General features: G+C 38.4%; 1 protein-coding gene across 1 annotated transcript; it reads right to left on the reverse strand.

Annotated features, from left to right (window-relative positions):
• Positions 1–558: 558 nt before the first annotated feature.
• Positions 559–20022, reverse strand: LOC117335579 (cleavage and polyadenylation specificity factor subunit 3-like). The gene is made up of 17 exons (XM_033895673.1): positions 19919–20022; positions 19172–19235; positions 18779–18876; positions 17613–17741; positions 17034–17118; positions 16457–16549; positions 14904–14993; positions 14475–14625; positions 13870–14045; positions 13016–13174; positions 12288–12434; positions 5207–5359; positions 4358–4466; positions 3543–3736; positions 2162–2249; positions 1438–1601; positions 559–903 (listed from the first exon to the last, which is right to left on the reverse strand). The coding sequence occupies exons 1-17, from the start codon at positions 19999–20001 to the stop codon at positions 817–819; spliced, it is 2070 nt and encodes a 689-aa protein (XP_033751564.1). The 5' UTR covers positions 20002–20022; the 3' UTR covers positions 559–816.
• Between the last annotated feature and the right edge of the window lie 52 nt (positions 20023–20074).

Consider the following 20074-nt stretch of genomic DNA (forward strand, 5'->3'; position numbering starts at 1 on the left):
CTGTGCACAATCTATAGCTCATAATAGATGTTCCACTGTACAAATTTTATAGTCCAGACTGCAGAGGTTCCACTTTACACAGTCCATAGTTCAAACTACAGAAGATCCACTGTTCACAGTCAATAGTCTTGACTCTATAGGTTCCACGTAAACAGTCTCTAGTCCAGACTCCTGAGGTCGAACGTAGACAGTCTGTAGTCCAGACTCCTGAGGTCCCACGTAAACAGTCTCTAGTCCAGACTCCTGAGGTCCCACGTAAACAGTCTCTAGTCCAGACTCCTGAGGTCCCACGTAAACAGTCTATAGTCCAGACTCCTAATGTTCCACTGTAAACAGTCCAGACTCCAGAGGTTCCACGTAGACAGTCTATAGTCCAGACTCCAGAGGTTCCACTGTAAACAGTCCAGACTCCAGAGGTTCCACGTAGACAGTCTGTAGTCCGGACTCCAGAGGTTCCAGGTAAACAGTCTCTAGTCCAGACTCCAGAGGTTCCACGTAAACAGTCTCTAGTCCAGACTCCTGAGGTCCCACGTAAACAGTCTCTAGTCCAGACTCCAGAGGTTCGACGTGAACAGTCTCTAGTCCAGACTCCTGAGGTTCCACGTAGACAGTCTGTAGTCCAGACTCCAGAGGTTCGACGTGAACAGTCTCTAGTCCAGACTCCTGAGGTCCCACATAAACAGTCTGTAGTCCAGACTCCAGAGGTTCCACGTAAACAGTCTATAGTCCAGACTCCAGAGGTCCCATGTAAACAGTCTCTAGTCCAGACTCCAGAGTTTCCATAGTTCCTAATGTATGTACCCGTCAGTGTGATGGCTATTTGACGGGAGATATGGCCAACATTAACTTGGAAACGCTGGTCTGTACAACTTGTTGTAGAGTTTCATCCTCACATTTAACATCCTGAAATAGAAACAGTACTTACTTAAGATTTGTTTTTTTCGTAATGAATGGCTACAAATTCACCTCCAGCATTACAACACAATTCTAGTACCAGACAATGATTTCACCTCAATCAATCCGATTAAGAATGATTGTGTAAAAGACACACAAAAAAGCCTTTCAAAATTGAATACAAATTGATAGTTAGATAAAGCCCAAAGTGAAAGTTCATCATACTGCTGTTTCTACCTTCCAGGGCTTGGTACTTTAATAGGTTCTGAAGTTTTGATACCTAAGAAGTGACAGAGGACAATCAACATAGGTCAAAAGAAATATCAATAGGCCAATAATTAAATTTTCATTATTTTCAAAATATATTGAATGAAGATTTTGTGATAGAAACAATCCTCTCCACGCAGTAAATTCTCAACACATTGAAATATTTGAAAACAAATCCCCATAGCAACCAATCTCCATAGCAACAAATAATATTGCAACCAAACACCATAGGAACAAAAGGTCACAAAAATCCTTGTTATCAGTGTTTTTACTTACCAATGTATCTATGTTGATTACAGCAGTGTTGTCATCAATGGTGATTGTCATTTTGTCTCCCTTTATGAACTTTCCAACACTCTCTGTTCCAAACATGTCGGTGAACATCTCAATTAAACATTCTGTGATATGGCCACGGTCCACTTTCACAGCTGGTGGTACGTCTGTAAGATATCAACAGAAAATGTGACCTACATAACACTATCTTTGAAATCTAAGGGTTACTTTCCCAATTGTAAGTGAATTGGTTTGGTTTGGTTTATTGCCCTATTAACAGCCAGGGTCATATAAGGACTGCCTGGTTTTGGAGGTGGAGGAAAGCCGGAGTACCCGAAGAAAAACCACTGACCTACGGTCAGTACCAGGCAACTGCCCCACATGGTTTTGAACTCGCAACCCAGAGGTAGAGGGCTAGTGATAAAGTGTTGGGACACCTTAACCACTCGGCCACCGCTGGGGAAAGCAAAAGTGGTCAGGTGCCACAGTGGTAACACATATGCCTTTCACCTAATTAAGCAGCTGGGATTGGATTCCCTGATTGAATGTGAAAATGTACATGGTGACTTGTCTGACCACATGTGTTTGCTACGGGTACTCTGGTTTCCTCCCACAGTAAGACCCCTCGCACGCTTCCATACAGACCAACAAGCATGATGAATAGATTAACTTGTTTTACATTTATAAGTCATAAAATAAACGAAGCAAATAATCTGATGTTACTTACATTTATGTGGCATTGGGTCTGTCTCAGCTCGGAGTACTACGGTAACCACAGCATCAGCATACATGTCTGTCACTGGGTTGGCAACCCACTACAACACAGAAATACAGTCACTGGGCTAGCAACCCACTACAACACAGAAACACAGTCACTGGGTTAGCAACCCACTACAACACAGAAATACAGTCACTGGCCATGGGCTAGCAACCCACTACAACACAGAAACACAGTCACTGGGCTAGCAACCCACTACAACACAGAAATACAGTCACTGGCCATGGGCTAGCAACCCACTACAACACAGAAACACAGTCACTGGGCTAGCAACCCACTACAACACAGAAACACAGTCACTGGCCATGGGCTAGCAACCCACTACAACACAGAAACACAGTCACTGGCCATGGGCTAGCAACCCACTACAACACAGAAACACAGTCACTGGGCTAGCAACCCACTACAACACAGAAATACAGTCACTGGGCTAGCAACCCACTACAACACAGAAACACAGTCACTGGGCTAGCAACCCACTACAACACAGAAACACAGTACTGAACAAATCCATTCTGAGAGAGTATCTCTATTAACTCCTTCTGTAATTTCGGTTATTTCCAGCTTCCGTACCAGATGTAGTTTTAATTTTAGGTCCAAACCCAGAATTTTAAATGAAATATCAGACTACCATGTTTAATTTATGGTGAGCTGTATGGTAGGTGTAATCTGCTAACACTATTGAACAATCATTTATTACTAACATTATTATATAATATTGAAATGTTGCATAAAAAGTGTTGTGTTTCTAGACAGCATTTTCCAAAGTGAAAGTAGAACAAGTCACCATATTGTTTACACTGGCATCTTCTAGAAATTATAGCCTACAATTTATAAATATTTACATTTGCTCCGCATTTCCCCATTGACACAATGCTAAGTGGCAGTTGCCACCATACGCCTATAACACCCAGTGCCTCAGGCTATAACACCCAGTGGGTCATGTGACATTAAAAGAGGCGGGATTTTTTTGTGTTGGTTTAGTTTTTTTCAAAGTTGATGAAAATGGTAAGACAATGTAAATATAAGTATTGAACAGTGGTTTTAATGTTGTTATAACGGGTTCCCATGCCATTTGCCCACCATACATCTTGCTGCCATATCGACTATAACAACATTAAAACCACTGTTCATTGCTTAAATGACAGCAAGATGATCAGGAACAAAATGTAACTACTGAATTACATCAAAGATCAAATTATTCTTTTTATATTAATACAAGTGGTTATATCTATATTGAACGTTTATTGAGAAATGACTACTTATTCACTATATTCAAAATACTATTAATATACACTATCAGAGATATCAACCAATGACAACATGTTACCTCTACGACAGCCATCTTCGGTTCCACAAGCACAGTGACGGCCTTGAAAATCTTAAGGGCAGGTTTGTCGTTGGACATATACTGCTCCACGTCCCCCGACAACTGATTGAGGTAATATCGCAGCAGGTTGATTGTGCCCGTGTAGGCAATACTCAATCTCTGTGTTACTGTAGCCATTGCTAAGTCTGTATAGCCTATGTTATATATAAAGTTTTTTTTATTAAAACAAAGAATGTTTGAGGACCACATATGTTACAACTTCCACTTTGACGAAAATAGGACTTAAATTTAAAATTTTAAATAATATTTAAAAAAATTAATTTACCATTCTGACTGTACAGTAAATCCAATTGATCCAAAAATAAATAGCTTGTAAAATATCAACATCCTATCACAATATGAATGAATGGCAAACTCTGCAGGACTTCTTAACCCAAATTGTGCCTTGATGGACAAACGATAACACCACATTCCTCGCACCACTTTGTGACAGAAGGCGAGATAAAAAGAACCAGCTGACAAGGAATCAAGGCAATGAAATAGATATCACATAAATCTTATAACTAACAGAATATGATATTCAACTGTAGAGCAATCTTCAGCTCAAACCAGGCATCCCATATAATATATCTATATATATATATTGACAGTGTATGAGTACAGAGGACAGGAAATTGTGAATTAAATTGTTGAGTATTTTGAGAATTTCACTACTGACTTGGGAAAATAATGGGGAATATTGATCATGACTAATTCAGAATTATCACTTTTTCTATGTATATATATAATGTAAGTAAAACATATAAAATACTCACTTGATAAATCACTTGGATGCATGATATGATAGTTGAAGTTCCGTTTCACCAATATCCCTGTTACCTTTTCCTCTTGAAGAGGTTTTTCTGCAGCCAACTTTCCAACAACCTGAACAAACCCACAAAAGATCAGTATCCATAAAATTACAAGAACATTCATAAGTTTTTTATGGCACTGGAGACAAAATTGTTTTTTCCCCCCAAATGTTCCAGCATGCTATGATGCTGTGTGGTTCCTTCAAAGTGATGATGGTGCTAGGTGAGTAACTAGGCACCTACCTGAATCATATGGTCAGAACTTTTGCTGAAGATTCAACATGTGTATGCTGAATCAAATGGCCTTGTTATATTGGGTGATTTGGTGTATGTACCCGCCATTGCAAGTTTCATCCAAATGAGTAAAATATTCATATATAGCCTGGTGCTTGGATTACCAGCAGTGAATCTGCTGAGTAGAAAGTGAGCAGACTCATGTCTTTTCATTTGAGAATATCTCAACTTTTGGGTGAAACACTATGTCTTTAATTTCGGCTAATGTTTTTAATTCTCTGATTTCTTTTCATCCAAACACTTCCCTTCCCTGACATTTGTTAAACTTCTAAACATTTCAATTCAATCTCTAATATTTTCCGAACATGTCTCACATTTTTGTATCATACATCCTAGTAATTTTTAAGATATTCTGTGCTATAATTTGGTTTCCTTTGTGAATGGGGTTTAATCAAACATATGTTGTTAAGAACACATTACATTATTGACCGGTAGCACAACTTGTGAAAATGATAGCAAGGAAGTGAAAAGTGTCCTTATTCATGAAATTCATAGACTTGTTTTGAATTGGAGGAATACCTTGGCCATTTTCTCGCCTCTGAAGTGAAGAGTAACAGCGACAGTGTTACGGGGATTGTGGACCTGCATCTGGTACTCTGTGTCATCCTCGTACTCCCGGATCAGTGCTGCCTTCAAACGTGACATCTCATTCTGTTCTCCATGTACAAGTACCTATATATGTATGGAATATTTACATTTATGTCCTCCATGGCCATGCACAAAATTACCTACTTTTACAAAACATTCTGAATATTAACATTTTTGATCATCTTAAAAGATTCAACATTTTTACTCAATTTTAAGAATTTTAAGATCTATCTTAAAGGAATTTACATGTGTAAGAAGAAAATACAAATATAAAATAGCATTCATTATAATTCATCTTGCAAAAAAAAGTGTAAGACTTTGTAACATGTACCTGAAAAAATACACAATTTGCCCTGCCTTGCATGTGGGAGTTTAATTAAGCATTGAACTGCTTTCAGTTGGAAGTTATGGGCTGATGAATGCCAACTGGATAGAGGCGAATTTAATGAAGCGCTAGCATTTCGTGTTGAGTTGGAATTCATCAGCCCATAACTTCCAAATGAAAGCGGTTCAATGCTTGTATTGACACATACGAGCTACATTTGGCAGCGATTTTTAAAGACTATATCCAGGAATTTTGCTCCTACGATGAATGCTTTAGATTATCATCTTCAAAGATGGAACAGCCTTTTCTACAGCCATCTTTCATTATCTCAGACGTGACAATTATTAGGGCTGTAACGAGTACCCAGGTGACCCGTCATGGGTCGGTTTTGATCCCAACCCGGGTTTGAAATTGTGTACCCGAACCCCGAAACTTTGTACTAACATAGTACTAACTACTGTAGTTCACCGAAGTACACATATATTTCAAAGTACACCGTATAGCTTTGACACAATTGAGTCATCACATATAGATAATTAAACATTGTTTTTAGTGTTCTGTAAACATGTCTCCTGAATGAACAGTCACATTGTTGCATCGTCTGTTGACACTTTCTCAGGGTCGCGAAATGTGCTGCCTCAACACCGGTTTTTCTTGTAACATCGGAACTCCGCAATGTATGTAAGGCAAAACACACACACATTAGAGAAACCTCGAATCGACACCAAATAAACATTTACTGTAATAACCATACACAAGCCTCACACAAGTCATGGACGATAATGATAGTATAAAACTGCTCACTTTCATCATGTCGTTTTCGTGTGTTCTCTTTACCTGAGTTATTACGGTAGAGCTGTGTTTCCGGTCATGCTCAAAACAAACTGCACGTATGTCAACTAAACAACATGGCTTCCTTGATTGAAGCGCGACTCAATACAATGTCTTTTCATCAGTACATATCATGACTTCATCAGTAATGTTCAACTAAGAAATAAGAACTATTCAAAATATTCATTTAACACAAACAAATCCATGTTCATAATATCGAAGGCCTCCCCTGTTCTATTCTTAACGTCGGTACAGGGCTACAACTCTACAGCCAACGGGTAACCGGGTACGGGTCGGGTTGTAAAGACCGAGTACCCGGGGAAAAAAATTGTACCCGTTACAGCCCTAACAATTATGACGTCATAATAATAATGAGGTCATAAAAAAGGTTTTGAAGTTATGTAACCTTCAAGTCAGTGTGGCAAAGTTATATAGTGGAGCTGCAGTTTGAATGTAAATATGTGTGTGTATGGCATAACACAACAAGAGGCCCATGGGGCCTGTATCGCTCACCTGGTTGGATTTGACCAAATGTCAAAATAATGTACATGTTCAATTTGTCAATACATATACAAAAATGTACTCTCTGAAAGACCATATGGATTATTTTTACACCATAATGGTGTTTAAAGAAACTAAGTCCCTTAGGGTGGGGAAAACCCCTTTGGCCTATTTTTACATAAGAATTGTGTTTATCTCTTAATGCCCAGCGATGATATACATAGTTATGGGATTGAGGGTCACAGTAACCATTTATGCAAAATCTGTTCCCCCATCACCACGGATGTTTCTGACCAAATTGGGTTCAAATCCATTTAAAACTCAAATCTCTATTTCCCCTATTTGGCCCCTCCCGTCAGGCCCCTTGGGGGTCAGAGTCAATATTTATATAAACTCTCTTTCCCCCTTCCCCTAAGGATATTCCAGACCAAATTTGGTTCAAATCCATTCGTAACTTAATAATTAATAGCGATTTAAAGGATTAACCCCTATTTTCCCTATCAGACCCCACTCCCCAGTCCCCTGGGGATTCAGAGTAAAAAATCATACCAACTCGGTTCCCCTTCTCCAATGAATATTCTTGACCATATTTGGTTAAAATCCATTTAAAACTTTATGACTAGTAGCAATTAAAAGACTAATCTCTATTTCCCCTACTTGGCCCTGCCCCTTAGGCCCCTAGGGGTACAGAGTAAAAATTCATATAAACTCTGTTCCCCCTCCCCTCAAGGATGTTCCTGACCAAATTTGGTGAAAACCCATTCAATACTTTAGGACTAGTCGCGATTTAAAGGAGTAACCCTATTTCCCCTATTTGGCCCCGCCCCTCAGGCCCCTGGGGGTTGAGAATAAAGATTTACACAAACTTTGTTCCTCTTCCCCCAAGGATGTTCCTGACCAAATTTGGTTCAAATTCATTCGTAACTTTATGACTAGTAACGATTTAAAGGAGTAACCCTATTTCCCCTATTTGGCCCCGCCCCTCAGGCCCTGGGGGTTCAGAGTAAAAATTTATACAAACTCTGTTCACCTTCTGCCAAGGATGTTCCTGACCAAATTTGGTTCAAATTCATTCATAACTTCATGACTAGTAGCGATTTAAAGGAGTAACTCTATTTCCCCTATTTGGCCCCGCCCCTCAAGCCCATGGGGGTTGAGAATAAAGATTTACACAAACTTTGTTCCCCTTCTGCCAAGGATGTTCCTGACCAAATTTGGTTCAAATTCATTCATAACTTTATGACTAGTAGCGATTTAAAGGAGTAACCCTATTTCCCCTATTTGGCCCCGCCCCTCAGGCCCCTGGGGGTTGAGAATAAAGATTTACACAAACTTTGTTCCTCTTCCCCCAAGGATGTTCCTGACCAAATTTGGTTCAAATTCATTCGTAACTTTATGACTAGTAACGATTTAAAGGAGTAACCCTATTTCCCCTATTTGGCCCCGCCCCTCAGGCCCTGGGGGTTCAGAGTAAAAATTTATACAAACTCTGTTCACCTTCTGCCAAGGATGTTCCTGACCAAATTTGGTTCAAATTCATTCATAACTTCATGACTAGTAGCGATTTAAAGGAGTAACTCTATTTCCCCTATTTGGCCCCGCCCCTCAGGCCCCTGGGGGTTCAGAGTAAAAATTTATACAAACTCTGTTCCCCTTCTGCCAAGGATGTTACTGACCAAATTTGGTTCAAATTCATTCATAACTTTATGACAAGTAGCGATTTAAAAGAGTAACCCTATTTCCCCTATTTGGCCCCGCCCCTCAGGCCCTGGGGGTTCAGAGTAAAAATTTATACAAACTCTGTTCACCTTCTGCCAAGGATGTTCCTGACCAAATTTGGTTCAAATTCATTCATAACTTCATGACTAGTAGCGATTTAAAAGAGTAACCCTATTTCCCCTATTTGGCCCCGCCCCTCAGGCCCCTGGGGGTTCAGAGTAAAAATTTATACAAACTCTGTTCCCTTTCTGCCAAGGATGTTCCTGACCAAATTTGGTTCAAATTCATTCATAACTTTATGACTAGTAGCGATTTAAAGGAGTAACCCTATTTCCCCTATTTGGCCCCGCCCCTCAGGTCCCTGGGGGTTCAGAGTAAAAATTTATACAAACTCTGTTCATCTTCTGCCAAGGATGTTCCTGACCAAATTTGGTTCAAATTCATTCATAACTTCATGACTAGTAGCGATTTAAAGGAGTAACCCTATTTCCCCTATTTGGCCCCGCCCCTCAGGCCCCTGGGGGTTCAGAGTAAAAATTTATACAAACTCTGTTCCCTTTCTGCCAAGGATGTTCCTGACCGAATTTGGTTCAAATTCATTCATAACTTTATGACTAGTAGCGATTTAAAGGAGTAACCCTATTTCCCCTATTTGGCCCCGCCCCTCAGGCCCATGGGGGTTCAGAGTAAAAATTTATACAAATTCTGTTCCCCTTCTGCCAAGGATGTTCCTGACCAAATTTGGTTCAAATTCATTCATAACTTTATGACTAGTAGCGATTTAAAGGAGTAACCCTATTTCCCCTATTTGGCCCCGCCCCTCAGGCCCCTGGGGGTTCAGAGTAAAAATTTATACAAACTCTGTTCCCCTTCCCCCAAGGATGTTCCTGACCAAATTTGGTGAAAATCCATTCAATACTTTAGGACTAGTAGCAATTTAAAGAAAAAGTTGACGGACGCCGGACGACGGACGCCGGACGACGGACGCTGCACCATGGCATAAGCTCACCGGCCCTTCGGGCCAGGTGAGCTAATAAATGTGGGAGTCAGAGTGTATGGTATAACTCACCACATGTGGGGGTTTGAGGGTGTGTATGGTATAACTCACCACATGTGGGGGTTTGAGGGTGTGTATGGTATAACTCACCACATGTGGGGGTTTGAGGGTGTGTATGGTATAACTCACCACATGTGGGGGTTTGAGTGTGTATGGTATAACTCACCACATGTGGGGGTTTGAGTGTGTATGGTATAACTCACCACATGTGGGGGTTTGAGTGTGTGTATGGTATAACTCACCACATGTGGGGGTTTGAGGGTGTGTATGGTATAACTCACCACATGTGGGGGTTTGAGTGTGTATGGTATAACTCACCACATGTGGGGGTTTGAGGGTGTGTATGTATAACTCACCACATGTGGGGGTTTGAGTGTGTATGGTATAACTCACCACATGTGGGGGTTTGAGTGTGTGTATGGTATAACTCACCACATGTGGGGGTTTGAGTGTGTGTATGGTATAACTCACCACATGTGGGGGTTTGAGGGTGTGTATGGTATAACTCACCACATGTGGGGGTTTGAGTGTGTGTATGGTATAACTCACCACATGTGGGGGTTTGAGTGTGTATGGTATAACTCACCACATGTGGGGGTTTGAGGGTGTGTATGGTATAACTCACCACATGTGGGGGTTTGAGGGTGTGTACGGTATAACTCACCACATGTGGGGGTTTGAGTGTGTATGGTATAACTCACCACATGTGGGGGTTTGAGGGAGTGTATGGTATAACTTACAACAATGTGGGGGTTTGAGTGTGTATGGTATAACTCAGCACATGTGGGGGTTTGAGGGTGTGTATGGTATAACTCACCACATGTGGGGGTTTGAGTGTGTATGTATAACTCACCACATGTGGGGGTTTGAGGGTGTGTATGGTATAACTCACCACATGTGGGGGTTTGAGGGTGTGTATGGTATAACTCACCACATGTGGGGGTTTGAGTGTGTGTATGGTATAACACAACACATGTGGGGGTTTGAGTGTGTGTATGGTATAACTCACCACATGTGGGGGTTTGAGTGTGTATGGTATAACACAACACATGTGGGGGTTTGAGTGTGTGTATGTATAACTCACCACATGTGGGGGTTTGAGTGTGTATGGTATAACACAACACATGTGGGGGTTTGAGTGTGTGTATGGTATAACTCACCACATGTGGGGGTTTGAGGGTGTGTATGGTATAACTCACCACATGTGGGGGTTTGAGGGTGTGTATGGTATAACTCACCACATGTGGGGGTTTGAGTGTGTGTATGGTATAACTCACCACATGTGGGGGTTTGAGGGTGTGTATGGTATAACTCACCACATGTGGGGGTTTGAGTGTGTATGGTATAACTCACCACATGTGGGGGTTTGAGTGTGTGTATGTATAACTCACCACATGTGGGGGTTTGAGGGTGTGTATGGTATAACTCACCACATGTGGGGGTTTGAGTGTGTGTATGGTATAACTCACCACATGTGGGGGTTTGAGTGTGTGTATGGTATAACTCACCACATGTGGGGGTTTGAGTGTGTGTATGGTATAACTCACCACATGTGGGGGTTTGAGTGTGTGTATGGTATAACTCACCACATGTGGGGGTTTGAGTGTGTGTATGGTATAACTCACCACATGTGGGGGTTTGAGGGTGTGTATGGTATAACTCACCACATGTGGGGGTTTGAGGGTGTGTATGGTATAACACAACACATGTGGGGGTTTGAGGGTGTGTATGGTATAACACAACACATGTGGGGGTTTGAGGGTGTGTATGGTATAACACAGCACATGTGGGGGTTTGAGGGTGTGTATGGTATAACTCACAACATGCGGGGGTTTAAGTATTTATGTTTTACTCACCACATGTGGGGGTTTAAGTGTTTATGTTTTACTCACCACATGCGGGGGTTTAAGTGTTTATATTTTACTCACCACATGCGGGGGTTTAAGTGTTTATATTTTACTCACCACATGTGGGGGTTTGAGGGTGTGTATGGTATAACTCACAACATGCGGGGGTTTAAGTATTTATGTTTTACTCACCACATGTGGGGGTTTAAGTATTTATGTTTTACTCACCACATGTGGGGGTTTAAGTATTTATGTTTTACTCACCACATGCGGGGGTGTAAGTGTTTATATTTTACTCACCACATGTGGGGGTTTAAGTGTTTATGTTTTACTCACCACATGCGGGGGTTTAAGTGTTTATATTTTACTCACCACATGCGGGGGTTTAAGTGTTTATATTTTACTCACCACATGTGGGGGTTTAAGTGTTTATGTTTTACTCAGCACATGCGGGGGTTTAAGTGTTTATATTTTACTCACCACATGTGGGGGTTTAAGTATTTATGTTTTACTCACCACATGCGGGGGTTTAAGTGTTTATATTTTACTCACCACATGTGGGGGTTTAAGTATTTATGTTTTACTCACCACATGCGGGGGTTTAAGTGTTTATATTTTACTCACCACATGTGGGGGTTTAAGTATTTATGTTTTACTCACCACATGTGGGGGTTTAAGTGTTTATGTTTTACTCACCACATGCGGGGGTTTAAGTGTTTATGTTTTACTCACCACATGCGGGGGTTTAAGTGCCCGTAGGAACTCGCTGGTCTGCTGATAGTCTGTGTGAGCGGAGAAGGATATGTAATCCACTGAACATTTCATTGGTAACTTTTGTCCTGCCATTGTCACAATCTCATCTGGCTCTGAGAGGATGTGCTGTGTACAGATAACATCTGATGTTATTGTCTATATTAAATACAACACAAGTACACAATAATTAAAGGCCCAATGGTTTTGTATTGCTCATATTAAAATAGGATTAAAATATGCCTTACATATAACATACTTATTTTATGTTCACATTAAATTAATATGGATATATGTCAGATTTTATCCTTACTAATTTTTTTTAGTTATTATTAAGTTTAATTTTTAATAAGTTTAATTTGCAATTAATATTCATTTAAAAAAATTATAATAGTATAAAAATTGAATTAATTAAACTCGATAGCAAACTTTATAGTCCTTCATCCTAGCATGCTACTTAAACATAAAATGACCTTCAGGGCTTGGTTATGCACAATTTGTTTGAAGCGAAAGTCCTTGACAGATGCCACATGCCAGTCATGCATATGGCTTAACATTGTTAAATGGGTATTTCACCCAGATGAGCTAGCAATCTTATAAATGACAGGTGAAACTCAGTTCAAGCAACTACATACTATTTCAACAACAACGCTGAGAATTAAAACCTGGGTCCAGTTTTCACACTAAGATTATGACCAGAGACACGTTACCTTGGCCAGTGTACCCTCCACACAGTAGCCGGCGATGATACAGCCATTTCGTTTATCTGTACACCAGTTCTCAAACAGTTCACGAGACAGCCCACTCTGCATCATACCAGGACTTGCCAGAACTACAGAGGGGCCAATGTCTTCAAAGTGTTCCATGCTCTGCAAGGGAGAAGTCATATTAATATATATGTATTTTATGCATTATATCACTTTCATTACGAATAGGTCAATACAGATTTAGGAGAAATGTTGACACATTCTACATCTGTATATGTTATTAATGTTAAAATAAGAAACGTGTAGATATTGAACGAAGCTGTCGTGATTTTATATATATATATATAAAATATTCCTGTTTTGAATCTTATTAAATAAAAATATGATTGAACATTGCAAAATGGGTTATGTATGTCTTAGTAACTCAATATAATCATGCTAAATTCAACAAGCATACTGAGTTTTGATAAAGCAATAAATGTCTCCTACCGGCCTCTGTTAAAAATACTAACAGTGACCTTGACCTAGAAACTCAATGTTGTCAAAGATCTATTATGGTCCTCTATCATTATGTGATGTTTTATCAAAATCCTTCGAGGAATATTTGAACCCACTAGATCGCTGAAAATCTTTGGCATTACATACATAGGTACACAGTCTGATGGAGTGAAAACCTATATACAGTCTCTCCAACACCTGGCTCACCTATCTATCAAAATGGAATTTGTATTACATCTGTCTTCTCCGCTGAAGTAACTATAAGTTAGATACTTATCTATATAAGAAACAAAACTGAATTATGTTCTACTGTTACAGTATACGTAGTGGGAATATTTCTGTAATGCGATGTATCCTACCTTGAGATTAGATATGTGTTTAAAGACAAACGGGTTGCTGATTGTGATTTGTCTGCGGATTTTTTCGTTCATGGCGTTGATGTATGTCTGGTAAACACTCATACACTTTTTGGCGAGAGACGAAGCATAGTAGATGGGAATGTCATGTAACTCTGGGTGGTTACTCCAGTACTCATCTGTAACACACATTCTGGCAGTCTAGGTTTATATGATCAACAACTATACAATAATCTTTGATTATCAATAAAGTTAAAAAACTGAATCAAACGTCATATCCTAAGAAATAACGAGACTTAACACTGCCTTAATAGATGTTTAGATAACATCATCACTTTAGTATAATCCCTTAGAAAAGTAAGTTTTTGGGATTAAAGTAGCTTGTTATAATTTAACGAATACTTTATGAAGATCAAATTTGATTGTCTTATCAAAGAGCTTTTACAGTTAGCTATAAAACTTACATTTTTGCCAATAGCTTAAATATCAAGTTGGACTTTTATAAGAAAAAGATGAATACACCAAAATCTAAAGGTTTACTGAAAAATACCCAATATGACAATAGGATTTTAAATCTATGCTACAGTAGGCACAGGTTGCAAACTTACCTAGAATGAGCAGCAACTCCTGGGCTCGACCTAACGCAAACACAGGAATGAGACACCTGCCTCCCCTGCTCACAATATCATGGACTAGTCCGGTAAATCTTGCCTCCCTGTCTTCCCTCTTTTCGTGAATATGAGTACCATATGTGGATTCCTGTTACAAATATCAGAAGTTAATTCACATTAAATGGCATATATCCTATTTATATAAATCAGTAGACACTGTTTTATTGACAATAATGATATAAGGGCTGTTGAAGAAATTAATCACGTGCACGGCTGTTAAGAAACAGGTTCCTATCTACATGTATGTTACTGGTACAATATTTCTATAATAAACTTTAATGGCAAATTAATGCAAACAGTCTGCATTAAATAAAATGTATTTCAATCTTATCCTAATTAATATGTAGTCAGGAACCATTAACTTACAATAATGACTACATCTGGATGAACATTTGGGATTTCTGCTGCCATTAAATGTCTGTCTTCTTGTCGGGAAAAGTCTCCAGTATACAATATCTGAAACATCACAGTGGTGTCAATAACATTCAGCAATATCTATACAGTTTTAAAAGAGAGTCCAGCACACTGTAGTATCTAAAATATTGATTAGCCCCAATACTAAGTGAAATATTCAAATATATAACTGTAATTAATAATGGCACGACCGATTGACACATGAATTTCAGTATAACCTCCCTCCCCCCCCCCCCCCCCCCCCCCCCCCCTTTTAGGGTCTTTACAACATTAAGTGTAAACTTTAATACCTTCTTTCTTTACCACAGTAAAATGAATAGCTGTCTAAAACATACCAACCTTTACACCAGTAATCTTTACCATAAACATGGCTGTCCCTAAAACATACCAACCTTTACACCAGTAATCTCTACCATAAACATGGCTGTCCCTAAAACATACCAACCTTTACACCAGTAATCTCTACCATAAACATGGCTGTCCCTAAAACATACCAACCTTTACACCAGAAATCTCTACCATAAACATGGCTTCCTCTTAAACATACCAACCTTTACACCAGTAATCTCTACCATAAACATGGCTGTCCCTAAAACATACCAACCTTTACACCAGTAATCTCTACCATAAACATGGCTGTCCCTAAAACATACCAACCTTTACACCAGCTATCTCTACCATAAACATGGCTTCCTCTTAAACATACCAACCTTTACACCAGCAATCTCTATCATAAACATGGCTGCCCCTTAAACATACCAACCTTTACACCAGCTATCTCTATCATAAACATGGCTTCCTCTTAAACATACCAACCTTTACACCAGCTATCTCTATCATAAACATGGCTTCCCCTAAAACATACCAACCTTTACACCAGCAATCTCTATCATAAACATGGCTGTCCCTAAAACATACCAACCTTTACACCAGCAATCTCTATCATAAACATGGCTGCCCCTAAAACATACCAACCTTTACACCAGTAATCTTTACCATAAACATGGCTTCCTCTTAAACATACCAACCTTTACACCAGCAATCTCTATCATAAACATGGCTGCCCCTTAAACATACCAACCTTTACACCAGCAATCTCTATCATAAACATGGCTGCCCCTAAAACATACCAACCTTTACACCAGTAATCTCTATCATAAACATGGCTGTCCCTAAAACATACCAACCTTTACACCAGCAATCTCTATCATAAACATGGCTGCCCCTAAAACATACCAACCTTTACACCAGCAATCTCTATCATAAACATGGCTTCCCCTTAAACATACCAACCTTTACACCAGCTATCTCTATCATAAACATGGCTGCCCCTTAAACATACCAACCTTTACACCAGCTATCTCTATCATAAACATGGCTGCCCCTTAAACATACCAACCTTTACACCAGAAATCACTATCATAAACATGGCTGCCCCTTAAACATACCAACCTTTACACCAGCAATCTCTATCATAAACATGGCTGCCCCTAAAACATACCAACCTTTACACCAGCAATCTCTATCATAAACATGGCTGCCCCTAAAACATGTCCTGCAGTGTAGCACCAAAATTTGATTCCATTGATTTCCACTTCCTGTGTAAAAAAAAAAAAAATTAAAAAAAAAAAAAAAAGTTTTAAAAATAACATTCAAAATATTAACACCAGATTTTGGATTGAAATGATATCTAAGGAAACTACATAATGTTTCAAATTAAAGACAATTATTTTCTTTAAGTGAAGCGTAAATTATAGCAGCTAAAACTTACTATCACATTGAATTATCTCCTAAAGATCTTAAATCTTGTTCAATTTAAACATCCAATTTTAACGATGCCATATATATATAAATCAACACTTCGTTTTTAGAAGGCATGAGTGACATCATGTGATAGGTATGGTAGGAGTTCTACCAGTGACTACTATTATATCTCCCCATAATGAATACACAGCTTCTTGAAGTGTTACAAAACTGTCTTAGTTTGAACTTGTATCATTGAAACAATGAAGCAGGTATGTAATCTGAATAATGATTTATACATTTATGTATGTCTGCTTTAAAAAAAATCAATGACTATACCTGGTGAAAATTGATGGTTTCTATTTTATCCATACTGTTTTCTATATCTTTTTCTGTATATAACATGTCATCTGTGGCAATATTACTGAAATAAAAACAAAATAGAAACAGTTAAAATACCTCTGGACAGACCTATATCTGTAAAACAGAAGGCATGTACCATTGGTATTAATGCAATACACATCACAATGTACAGTCACATGAACACTTTTTTAATGAAAGTGGTGTGTACATATTAAAATTGTTTTCAAAAGACAGTCAACATGAATAAAATATCATTAGGATGAGACAGATTTAAGAGTTTCTTTGAAGTCAAGATTTGTAATGACACTGCAAACCTTAGTAAAGCTGTTTGCAATTCAAACTTATCAGGAAAAATAGCAAAAGTAAGCTTTTGGAAAGAATTACCATAAAACCTATTACACTGATATTTAAAGGATTATCATACAGCTTATTACACAGATATTTAAAGAAAAAGAGAAGCAAAAACATTTATATTAAAGGATGGACTGAGGACCAAAGATAATGGACAAAGGTGTAAAAGTGATTTTCCCACTCTCATCATAACAGTAATCTTACCTGACTTTTACATAATCTGACAATAACCATCTAAATATAGCTTTAGTAGCATGTGTCATAAAACATCTGCCTTTGAATTCTGTTTTCTCCAAGAAGAATGGGAGTGCACCACAATGGTCCAGATGGAAACTGAAAAAAAAAACAAATTAAATAGCAGTCATCTTACATTAATATTATGGTAGTATGGGACACTGATATTTATATTACAATAGTATGTGATAGGACCGTTAAACTGTTGTTGAGCACCGGTATTTATAAAGCTCTCAAAATAAACAATGTAATGATAACATAAACTAGAACATGTCTGTAAGACATCAATGCCAAAACTGCCACTTGACACTCCAAAATAAAGTTTTGTGAGGACGGCACCAGCAGTTCCTGAGATTAGCTAGTTACATTGCATCGGGATGGGACGGAGCGGGATGGGATGCAATTTCATGATGGGGCATAAAAATATTGTAGTAAGGTTTATTCCATTCTTGGTAAGTTTACAGCAAGTTGTAATGTTTTACTCCTCATGATAAATGTCCCTGACAGAGTACCTAGTTAAAACACTATGCTAAACAATGCAACAGTACATATGTACAGCTATATCATCTACAACCAACCACTGATCTGGCCTGCCCACAGACACTACTGGATAGGACTTCTGGTGACATTAATATTCTGACCGTTCTATTTAAGTCTGTCACCTTGTTATATTTCATATTCATGAATCTTATCTTTTAAACGTCAGTTGACAAGTCGTCTTGGTGCCAAACAGGTTGAAAGATTGTTACATACTGTTATAGGGTAGTCTGTACAGAGTTGCATCCCTTTGTTCATTTTTGATAACAAAGTTTGTCCAGTAATTGGACGGAGACTGCATAGTGTAGTGAAAATCGGGGAGTTTTCTCCCCTAATTGGAACTTGCTTCCAAACAAGGTCTAAACCTCGCTCTTAATCCCAACTTCCCTATGGATGTAAGTATAAACCTTTGTATTTTCTGGTTCTGGAACCCGAGAGTCATAATACAGTTCATATGGTACTAATGTGTAAGTAGAAACCTCTGTATTGTCTTGTTCTGGAGTCTTACGAGTCATTTCATTAGTATTCTAGAGAGGACTGGTGATATTTCAGTCTTCTCTACAATATCTTGTTTTGTTCTGTGTCTTATTATTACTTACTGACTCATCAGTAGCAAATCTATCTCCTCCACATCCACCAGATCCAGAAAGGGCAGTGACGCCATTCCATTCAGTCCGGGATGTATTCCACAGTCCAGCTGCAAAAGCAGACATAGTATTTGTGTAAATCATTTTTAAATAAGTATAATATCTCTCCTTTCTGTTACAATGATTGGTAGTTGCTTCAAAGTTACCATATTGAATTAAAAGTAAAGAAATGGAATGTGTAAAACACAAAGTCAATACATTTTAAATTTTGAATCAAAGGAGATTGATTTATTACTTTATTTTAGCAATTAAAATTAACCCAGGCCTGTTTTGTGACATAAAAGTATCCAATCCAAATTTGAAATTAAAGAAAATTCATAAGAAGTGTGTTACTGTCAACATTACCATAATTTTCTTTCCTTTAAACTCCAGAAGGTGACATGATCGGCCCACCTCTTGCCCAGCACCCCTGTAATATATACCATATCAATTAATTACACATACAACAATGAACATAGTAATAATCTATGATCTTCTAATAAATGATTTACAATAGACAGGAAATTGATAACCACATGATGATCCTGATAAATGTAAAATTCAGTCTTTTTAACAGTGTATTTATAATATATATACTGTTCTCTATTCTATATATAGGCCTACTGACAAATATATCAAATACATTGTAGATATATATCTAAAGCACTTAAAAGCTATATTCCTCTCATCTAATGTCAGAAAAAAAGTTAACACTACCATAATGAAACAATGCTCGTCTGTTTTTCTGAAAACAGTTCAATGGCACGTGTACAATTAATGAATATATATATCATTGCATTTTAAAACAAGACAATTGTGGAAAGGTTTGAAAACAATTACTGCTGTCTTGTACTTTACTGTCTACAAGAAAATCAAGTTTTATTTGCCTACAATCAGCATTGAATATTCAATTTGAATATCTAAATATTGTCAATCTTGAAATATGAAGAACATATATGATTTTTATACCCTAAACTGTGTTGACAGAAATATTGTCAGCTGATAGTTGTCCATTGCCAGATTCGTATATTTGGAGAAGCATAATATGACATTGTGACTAACGAATGTGCATATTAGTTCTTCACTTTCAAATGAAATACTGTTTAGACTTACAATGGTGTAATGATGAGTTCATCGCTTTCCTCTATGGGGACTCTGAAAGACTCCTGGCTCTCAGGCTTTCTTTTGGTGGCCATCCTTTCTGTGGGAAAATTTTGAGCAGCGGCGGTTCATAAAATTTTCTAATCTATTTTGTTAAAAAATGAGATG

The sequence above is a fragment of the Pecten maximus genome, chromosome 10 (genome assembly GCF_902652985.1).
Source record: "Pecten maximus chromosome 10, xPecMax1.1, whole genome shotgun sequence".
In the NCBI taxonomy this organism is placed as follows: domain Eukaryota; kingdom Metazoa; phylum Mollusca; class Bivalvia; order Pectinida; family Pectinidae; genus Pecten; species Pecten maximus.

Excerpts from the sequence above, each read along its gene's own strand:
- LOC117335579 (XM_033895673.1), bottom strand. The coding sequence starts at position 20,001 with ATGGCCACCAAAAGAAAGCCTGAGAGCCAGGAGTCTTTCAGAGTCCCC. Across the intron at positions 18,877-19,171 it reads TTAAAGGAAAGAAAATTATG|CTGGACTGTGGAATACATCC; the intron begins GTAATGTTGACA and ends CTGCTTTTGCAG. Across the intron at positions 13,175-13,869 it reads AACACATATCTAATCTCAAG|AGCATGGAACACTTTGAAGA; the intron begins GTAGGATACATC and ends TCTCCCTTGCAG.